At 37.9% G+C, this 10,555-nt stretch overlaps 1 protein-coding gene across 3 annotated transcripts in view; it reads left to right on the plus strand.

Annotated features, from left to right (window-relative positions):
- Nucleotides 1-6,260, plus strand: part of PPP2R2A (protein phosphatase 2 regulatory subunit Balpha) — an 81,392-nt gene extending 75,132 nt beyond the window's left edge. For all 3 annotated transcript variants that reach the window (XM_025394706.1, XM_025394707.1, XM_025394705.1), the window contains exons 9-10: nt 105-196; nt 3,715-6,260. In XM_025394706.1, coding sequence (XP_025250491.1) covers nt 105-196; nt 3,715-3,994 — 372 coding nt within the window. In that variant the 3' untranslated portion in view covers nt 3,995-6,260. The remainder of the gene's footprint in view (nt 1-104; nt 197-3,714) is intronic.
- Nucleotides 6,261-10,555: the final 4,295 nt, after the last annotated feature.

Genomic DNA, 10,555 nt, shown 5'->3' on the forward strand with positions numbered 1-10,555 from the left:
GTTTGTTTGTGTGTCTGTATATGCCCATTTTTTCTTTTTAAAAATACGGACTTGTTAAATCATTTTCCTAATTTCAGTGTAGTATATTTGTATTTTTTCCCCAGGTGCATGAATACCTCAGAAGTAAACTCTGTTCACTGTATGAAAATGACTGCATATTTGACAAATTTGAATGTTGTTGGAATGGATCTGACAGGTAATTGATTTTAAGTCAAACCTCTCAAATATGAATTTTATAAAGAAAAGAAACTTAATTATTTCATTCCAGGTCCTAACTTCATTTGTCTCTAGGGATTCCTTGAAATACATTTACTAATCTTAGATATAGCGCGGCAGTACTGGCAGATAAAAATTAAGCATTGTATTTCACTAGTAAATATAAAAGTACACAAATTCTAGGTAATTAAATTATTTAAACGTCTAGAATTTTTTTTCTTACATGAACCAGATCACATTTCTGACATGCTAACCATTAAAACAGTGAAGCTTCAGCTTGGTTGTGATTCTACCATTAAACTGTTTTAGAAACATTCGGGCGGCAGATAATTGATTTGAATTGTTAGAGACACCAGGTTTTCCAGATGCTACATTAACACCTCATAGAAGTGGTCTTTCATATGTATGTTATGTATGATGTTAACCATAATATATATGGTTAAAATATTAGGAGTAGTTTTCCTTTGTTTTTTGTAATTTCCAGTTTTGCTGTAGTGTAATTCCTTTTTAGTATTCATTTTTAGTAAAATGTTACCGTTATTTAAAGATAAAGTAAGTCTTTGAGTCTTCTAGTTGTCTATTTGCCACTATGTTCCAGTAGAACAGAAAGTAGTAAAACATAATTTTTGGAATTAAACTGACATTTAAAGTAATTAGAGATACTTTAACAACAGTTTTATCACAGAGCTTAATATGATTCCGATTTCATGGTGTTACGTGTTACAAAGGATAATAGAACTTACAGAATGTCTTCTTTCATCTGGCTTTTAAAATTACCTGATATTTGACATGATGAGAGGACTAGTAAACTATTACTACTAGTAAACTAGTAGAGCTCTATTGGTAGCAAACATTGCCTTTGAGTGCCACTACTAAACCTGAGGCATCAAGAAAGAAGGAAAGGGAAGAAGAAAGAAGGAAAAGGAAGAAGAAAAAAAAACATTAACAAATTTGAAGACTAAAGAGATACTGAACTAGGGTGTGGCGCACAGCTACAACTAGTTCTTCCTTGTATTGTTTAAGCAGATAATTAGCAGTTGTATGTTCTATTATCAGAAAGAAACTATTTGTTTTCCTTAATATTAAAAAATTTTTTAAATTATTTCAAACTTAGAGAAAATTTGTTAGAATAACACAAAGAACTCTTGGCCAGCCTTGACCCAAGTTCCCCTGTTGCTGTTTGCTGTATCACGTGGTCTATCCTCTGTTTGTTTATAGCTATATTTGTCCACATAGGTACATGCGCACGTGCTCACACACACAACTTGTGTGCTACATGGGAATTTACCCCGTTTACTCTAGATGTGATGCCCATAACCCTAAATTCTTGAATGAGTATTTCCTGACAAAAACACTTCCCAACATAGTGCAGCATCCAAAGCAACATTCACAGCGATGCAGTACTGCCCTCTAATCCGCAGACCCACTAAAACTCACCAGTTACTGTGACTGTGTTCTTTATGGCACAGAACAAAGTCAGTCTGGTTCAGTATCCAACATTTAGTTGTCATCTCTTGTTAGGCTCCTTTATTCTGAAACAGTTCCTCAGTCTCTCCTTGTCTTTTGTGATCTTGGCATTTTGAAGAACACAGGCCAATTATTTTACAGAATGTTTCCTCGTTATTAGATTCAGGCTATACATTTTTGGCAGGAATACCACAGAAATGCTGACCTAATGATACCTTTTTAAAGTTTCAAATAGCCACAGACTAAATGTCCTAACCCATTAAAACACACAGATGATATGGGGATGTCAATCTAAATTACATGAGCCATTTTTAAAGAAATACAGTTTTATCATGTTCAGGGGCATGCATTACCTTGAGTTTGATTAAAGTTGTCGTCAAGTGTTCTTTGGGAATTGACGTTACTAAATAGATAATCATTTGTACTCAGTAGGTGACCTTTGTATGTAAGTATTACTTTGAACAATTCCCCAGTATCCTGTAATCCTTATTTACAATAATAATTTGAACCATGTGATAAGCAGTGGTAGCAGACCCTTTCCAAATTATTAAGAGCTTCAAACTTAGGAAGTTTTGTTTGTGAGGATACTTAATAAATGTCGAGCAGTAATGGCTGGCAAATAGAACTGACAGGGAAATGTCTTGGGCAGCTTAAAAATTTTGCCACCCCTTTAAACTGATACTTCTACAAATATTTGCTTAAAATGTTTTTAGTGGTAAAAGTAAAATGATGTTCTGTTAATAAAATATTACAGCCTGGGCAATGTAGCAAGACCCTATCTCTACAAATTATTTAAAAATTATCTGGACATGGCAGCGTATGCCTGTAGTCACAGCTACTCAGGAGACTGAAGTGCAAGGACTGCTTAGCCCAGGAGGTCTAGGTTGTGGTTGCGGTGAGCTGTGATTGTGCCACCACATTCCAAACTGCGTGACAGAGTGAAACCCTGTCTCAAAAAATATATATATATACACACACACACACACACACACACACACACACATTATGTACCACTTCTCAGGAGCAGATTATAAGCCTTTATTAAATGTGATTATCTGAACCAGACAACACCCTGAGAAGATAATTGTTTATTTATTTATTTACTTATTTATTTATGAGACAGTGAGACACTGTCTCACTCTCACCCAGGCTGGAGTGCAGTGGTGCGATCTTGGCTCACTGCATCTCCGCCTCCCAGGTTCAAACGATTCTCCGGCCTCAGCCTCCTGAGTAGCTGGGACTACAGGCACGTGCCACCACGCCCGGCTAATTTTTGTATTTTTTTGTCGTCGTCGTTTTATTTTGAGATGGAGTCTTACTCTGTCGCCCAGGCTGGAGTGCAGTGGTGCGATCTCGGCTCACTGCAAGCTCTGCCTCCCGGGTTCACGCCATTCTCCTGCCTCAGCCTCCCGAGTAGTTGGGACTACAGGCGCCCGCCACCACGCCCAGCTACTTTTTTTGTATTTTTAGTAGAGGCAGGGTTTCACTGTGTTAGCCAGGATGGTCTCAATCTCCTGATCTCGTGATCCACCGGCCTCGGCCTCCCAAAGTGCTGGGATTACAGGCATGAGCCACCGTGCCTGACCCAAAAAATGTAAATCATAAGATAAAGCATTGGTTTCTTGTGAACAGCTACAGCTACTTCATGCGGGGTTCTTTCATTTTAGAACCTGTGAGTTCCACAGATAGTTGCTCCTTTGAGAAGCTGCCTGACCTGGTTGATCACATAACCTGTAGTTGCAAAACTATTCAACAAAGATAATTCTGCACTACTAAGAAGTTTTACTTGAGGATGCTGTCAACTTCGGTGATAGTTTTGGTAGCCATGAAAAGGAATAATAAGCAGAAAACTCAGTTAATTAGTACCATATTTTGGTTTATTCCGGTGATTGAGTTGATGTCAACAGCCCTGTCCCTTACTTTAAATCTGCTTGAAGTAGCTGTTTCCTATGGTTTAATCACTGAATCATTTTACTTAAAAACAATTTCTTGTTCTGCTTGTTTGACTGAGTGTACTGTCTATTTTCACAGCGTTGTCATGACTGGATCTTACAATAATTTCTTCAGAATGTTTGACAGAAACACAAAGCGAGACATAACCCTAGAAGCATCGCGGGAAAACAATAAGCCTCGCACGGTTCTGAAGCCTCGCAAAGTCTGTGCAAGTGGCAAGCGAAAGAAAGATGAAATAAGTGTTGACAGCCTAGACTTCAATAAGAAAATCCTTCACACAGCCTGGCACCCCAAGGAAAATATCATTGCCGTAGCTACTACAAACAATCTGTATATATTTCAAGACAAAGTGAATTAGGGTTGGCATTCCTAGCAGAAGAACCCACTTCCTGCTTAGTTGAGATAGTTGAATCTAGCATTCGTTCCTATAAAAGAGAGAGGTCCATTGTGGCGCCCCTTTCCAGTGTTTGACAGTGTGCCATTCGACAACACATTGTTATAGCTACATGGAGAAAGCTCTGTGGATTCATCACTGTGGTGTTCTCCATGTCTGCTAGCCATTTAGGTAAGGGTAGGGCACTTTTAATTTAAATGACTTCTTGCACCATCTTGCCTAATGGACTAGATTGGACTGTATCAACATTGATTTACTCCACTTTTTATGCCTTCCATTGTGATGACGTCAAACACAGTGAAAGCCTTCAGTCATGCTATGGGATTTAATTGTGTATCCTCATTACTGTATCATTTGTGGGGTACACCCCTTCCCCCTTTTTTTAAATTAAATACAGCTCATTCTTACTGTGGCTTGTAGCATTCCTCCTCTTCTGGCCTCCTGGACTCCTCCCCTTCATCTCTCTTACCCTTGCCCCCTCCACCCGGTCTTGGTGGTGGTATATTAAAAAAAGAAAGAATGAAAGCACACAAAATGAGTCAGTTTGGGGTCAGTGGTATAAAGGGGGTATATGTTGCGAACAAATGTTTTAATAACAGTTGGCTGTAATCACTCCTCGCCGTGTCTGGCACTGAAAATAAGGAAAAAAAAAAAACCTACTACTGAATAAAAGTGACAAAGAATGGAGAATCTGGTTTTCTTTTTCTTTTTAACCTACCTCTTGTAGCCAATATTTTGTGTCATACCTTTGGGCACAGTGAAACAAAATGGGTTTTCATTGTTTTATTGGTATTTTTGTTAATTATTTTTAACAAGTGTTCTTTTACATGCAGGAGGAGAGGTATTGGTTCTCTATGAACATATTTTGAATATATATTGGTTTTATTAAGGATTTCACAATCTATAAATGCTACTAGTTGTTTTTTTTCTATTTACCGTCATCATGAGGGTATTGGATACGTTGTATCTCTATTTAACTCATTATCTGTTAATGAAATTGTAAATGGGAACCAAATTTGTAGAACTTAATTTCTACTTTTTACAGTGCTTAATTTCATTTTTGCCTTACTAGTCAAAGACTTATACAACATTTTTAACAAGTTAGAACTTTTTTTGTCATTCAGTCATATAAAATAGCAGAAAACTAACATCAAGTGACAATGCACTAAATACTTTTTTTGTATTTTACTGCTATCAAATCAGAATGAAATATACTTTACCATAGATATTTTTCTTCTATTTTTGGTTTTCCAAAGCTATATTAAAGACAAATTTTTAAAGGTACAGCATTCAAAAAGTGCTTAATGAACTCCAACAGCTGCCTCAAAAATCTGTATATGAGTACATTTTCCCTAAGCAGTGATACATTATCCAAAGATGAAGAGTGCTCCTATTTTTAATAGGTAGAATGTACCTTTGTCAGTCTTGCAGAAGCTTTAATGGAGAAGAAATGGACTTTATTTTTGAAAGGTGAAATGAACAGGCATTTATATTATTAGAGAATGGTAGTTTTATTTTGGTTGAACGTAATGTAACAACCTTGAATTTCAGAGGACTCTGAGTGCTTCTATGTCCACTACCTATTGTTCTATTCTTCAGTAATGAAAAAGAATTCAATGAGCCGACCGTGATTCCCTCTATTACAAATATTATGTCTTGTAAGTTAGCATTTTTAGCACAAGGAGAAATTTTATGTAATAAAATTACTGTATCTCTTGGATTTAACAAATTTGTATTTGAACACATTCTATGTCTGATAATTCTTAATGGCACTTTTACTAATTTATTTGGGGATCTTGGGTACATTCTTAATTTGTGTTATTTATTCTTCACACTTGACTTGGAAGTGGGATATTCCCCCGTCACAAGTGTCCGACAGTGATAGACTTCCTGTGTTGTGACTGGACAGTTTTCCAGATCTTTTTTGGGAGATTTTCCTACAGTTTGGTTGTATGTCTTGAGTTAACACCACTAAACAGCTCTCAAATTCTTTTTTGATTGATCAGTAGCTATGATGATTCTCCTCCATGACACTAAGGATTAGTTTATATATTTAAGAGAAATAACTGCTAAAATTAAAATGCCTCTATCAAGGAATGCTATTATAAATTATTGTTAACATTCTCAAGTATTAATTTTTTAATCTCATTGGTGTAGCAAACTCTAAGCCCAGCCACTCATTTTACATGGCCATGGTTAATCTTTTTATTAATAAAAATTATACTTAGAAGAAACTTAGTCTTGTCAAGTTGCTTGTATTTCCTATTCTCTTGCCACTAATACATGCACCTACTCCATCTCTTAACCTTTTAGAAGAGATTGTGGTAGGAAAAGGACTTTCATTCTATTAACCTCTTTCGATCTTTACTTAGTGGCTGGGCAAGAAGAAGAATTATTTTATAAACCTATCTAAATACATGTTTATGCAACCATTAACTGCTGGATGGTAAGCTTCTGTGCAGCCCTCTGTCTCTTGGGATTTAAGAAAAAAAAAAAAAATGTGTCCAGTCTGGCGCGGTGGCTCACGCCTGTAATCCCAACACTTTGGGAGGCCAAGGTGGGTGAATCACCTAAGGTCAGGAGTTCGAGACCAGCCTGGCCAACATGGTGAAACCCTGTCTCTACTAAAAATATAAAAAATCAGCCGGATGGTAGCACGTGTCTAATCCCAGCTACTCCGGAAGGTGAGGCAGAAGAATTGGCTTGAACCCGGGAGGCGGAGGTTACAGTGAGCCGGGATTGCACGACTGCACTTCAGCCTGGGCGACACAACAAGACACCGTCTCAAAAATACATCCATGCACTCTTTTCCTTTCAAAATGAAGAGAATTTTAAAGCCTTAAATGTGAGTTATTCCGGTTAGAGAAATGTCTACAGAAAGCCAGAGATAGGAAAGCAGCTGCTTTGATTCAGTGTGTGACTATTTTTTGAGTAAGGTGTTAAGAAATTGCACATAGGAAAGCTATGCAGTACTGATAAAGAATTTTTAGTGATACTTAAACCCTTCTAAGGGAATATTGCTTGAGCATCTTTACCACACATAAATTCAAATGTAGATAGTATTGTGCACTTCCAGAAGAACAAACCCATCTCCCCCTGCCCAAAAGATGGAAAAGATAGGCATATGCAGTGTAGTCAAGAATCAAGTCAGTTTACTTGTGCATTTGAGAGCACCTGTATTTTGGTATCTTATCTGTTCAGATGGTGATAGTTTAAGCTCTGCGTGTATGTCTTACTGTGGTTAAAAAGGGGGTTTGACGCACCACCTCTTCCCCCAAAAAAAGCCTTGAAAAATGACCCTGCTTCATTTTGTAATTATGCGTGAGGTCAAAACATTACAACTCTTTTAGTATTAATCAAATGCTTAGCGATTCTGCGGTCTTGAGGTGTTTTCAGATGCCAAAGATACTGTTTGTAACTGAGATTGTCTCAACATTTTATTCCATAGTGGTATTAGACTGGAACCTCTTACCTCTGTATTAGAATGAAGAAACACCCACTTTACAGGCTTAACGTTAATAAGTCTCTTGCTAGCTCAGTGTATCAAAGAGAAGGCACTACAAAGCTTAGTTTCCTCTAAAAGGAATTTGGCAAACAAACTGGCATAAGGGGAAAAGCTAATATTTGTGTTTTTTCAAATGTTCTATCATGCTCCTTTGTAATCTGAATAGCAAGTTCTTCGAGGACTTTCCCACTAGAGGGCAATGGTGGGGAGCATTGGGTCATGCCTGTAATCCCAGCACTTTGGGAGGCTGAGGTAGGAGGATCACTTGAGACCAGCCTGGGCAACAAACCAAGACCCCATCTCTACAAATAGAAAATGTATTTTAAGAAATATATTTTAAGAAACCACTAGGGGGTGATCGTTAAGTTTTGAGCAGCAATGATGGGGTATTTTTAAGAATGTAAAAACGGGAGTCTTTCTGTACTGGAAGAGCTTCATTATTAAAAATAAAATCAGGGACCAAATACAGGATATTGTGTGCCCCAAACCACTGTTCACTATGACCCTCGAGTAAATATTTGAGAAATCAATGATGGAGGGGAACACAAATGCCAACTGTGAAGTCATTACTTACATTGTACTACAATAAAGTCATACAATATACAATAAAGTAGTACAACATAAGTAATGACATCACAGTTGGCATTTGGGTACGCTCAGCTAAGTTTTGCATTTTGCAAGTGTTTTGTTGAGTAGTTTGCATCAATGTTCATGAAGGATACTGATCTACAATCTTTTTATATTTTAATGTCACTGTCTAGTGTAACGCTGATCTCATAAAATGAATTCCTCTCCTGTATTATTGAAGAATATGGACAAAATTGGTATAATTTCTTCCTTCAGTGTTTGGTAGAATTCACTAGTGACAAATTATTAAATACCATTCTATCAAAGGTCACATCACTGAGTCACTCTGTAAGGAGAACAACATTTGTCTCTTCAGAATTGAAATGTATTTCTGCTCTATTCACTAAATCGATTGCCTAGCAGTTAACAGAATGAAGCATCGTAATTTGAGTTTGTCAAACACCATTTTGCTTTCTTACAGTATCTTTGAAAATGTTAATTTGTTAGCCCAAATCTGTATCAAACTTTTGTTGCCCAACACTTAACTTATCAATGCCTAAAAAGGTTCACTGATCAGGTAATACAGTTGTTAAGTAACACAGAGCAAAGTGGTTAGGATGTGCTGTACTGCCACACTAGGAATCCTGTGAGTTTAAGAAAATACAATGATGATCATTGCTTTTTGAGCCAGGGTCTCACTCTGTCACCCAGGCTGTAATGCAGTGGCCTGATCATGGCTCACTGCAGCCTCAACCTCTTGGGCCCAGTCCTCTCATCTCAGCCTCCCAAGTAGCTGGGACTACAGGTACCTGCTACCATGCCCAGCTAACTTTTTAAAAAAGTTTTTGTAGAGATGTTGCCCAAGCTAAGCTTGAATTCCTGGGCTCAAGCGATCCTCGCGTGTCCACCTCCCAAAATGTTGGGATTAGAGGCATGAGCCACCCCTGTGCCCAGCCTAGAAAATAGAAACCTCTCTCCTCCTCTCCCCTTCTTCCCTCCTCTCATCCTTACTTCTTTCTGTCCACTGGCAGCCAAGTGCTGACCTATTGGTAGACAAGTTTATCTGGTCATTGGATGACAATGCCTCTCAACAGTCACTCCACAACTCAACTACACTAACTCCCCTTCCTTCTGTAACCATTTGAGTTTGTGCCTCCTCTTTTGCTTTAAAATTACAACCAAATCAGGCGAAACTACTTGTAATTGGATGTGGTATTATGGAATCAATGCTCAAAAATTTAATATAATTAATAGTAAAACATATTGCAGAGCACAGCATCGTTCCTGTTTTTCTTTTTTCTTTTTCTTTTATTTTATTTTTGAGACAGTCTTACTCCATCACCCAGGCTGAAGGGCAGTAGGCAGTGGTGCGATCACAGTTCACTGCCACCTTAAACCCTGAGCTCAGGTGGTCCTCCCACCTCAGCCTCCCGGGTAGCTGGGACTACAGATGTGCACCACCACGCCCTTTTGTATTGGAGATGGTGTTTCACTGTGTTGCCCAGACTGGTCTCCAATGCCACTGCACTCCAGCCTGGGCGACAGAACAAGACTCTGTCTCTAAATAAATAAATAATTGGTAGGGCAAGTATATTACCTTATTTCTTATCAAAATTAATCATCTTAATAAATCAAGAAATAGTATTTGTATCCAGTAGCTATTGCCACAATCAAGTAAGAGAAGTACAACTATATCTAAAATGAGAAAAGTAAATATTAAGTGGGGATATCAGCTGGGCATGGTGGCTCATGTCTGTAAGCCCAACACTGGGGGAGGCCAAGGTAGGTGGATCACGTGAGGTCGGGAGTTAAGACCAGCCTGGCCAACATGGTGAGACCCTGTCTTTATTATTAAAAATACAAAAAAGCTGGGCATGGTGGTACATACCTGTAATCCCAGCTACTCAGGAGGCTGAGGCACAAGAATCGCTTGAACCCAGGAGGTGGAGGTTGCAGTGAGCTGGGATCCTGCCACTGCACTCCAGCCTGGGTGACAGAGTGAGAACCTATCAAAAAAAAAAAGGATATGATCAACTAAAAAATGGGTAGTAGAGGTAAAGGTGGAAGAAGAGGAATTATACTAATTTCATTACTGTTCCTTGCTGGGCATTAAAAGAAACTAAGGAAGAGAAGGATTAGGAGGATTATATAAATATATAAAGGTAACTAACTGAACAAAAATTAAAATTTCATCAGGCGAATACAACTAAGCAACAATAATAATAGTAAAAACCCAAACCATGATCTTAGTATCGAGATTGAACTGAGGACAAAATTATGACCACTTTATAGTGATAAACAGGGATAGTTATGAATATCTGTGCATCAACTATAAGGAATGAAGATACAAGAAAAAAGAAACAGGAGTAGCGGATATTAATTTACCTCTTGAAATCCATGACATGTAAAGGGAGGAAAATAATCAACTATATGAAAACTTAAATGACATTAAG

Source organism: Theropithecus gelada, chromosome 8, assembly GCF_003255815.1.
Source record: "Theropithecus gelada isolate Dixy chromosome 8, Tgel_1.0, whole genome shotgun sequence".
NCBI classification, from domain to species: Eukaryota; Metazoa; Chordata; class Mammalia; order Primates; family Cercopithecidae; genus Theropithecus; species Theropithecus gelada.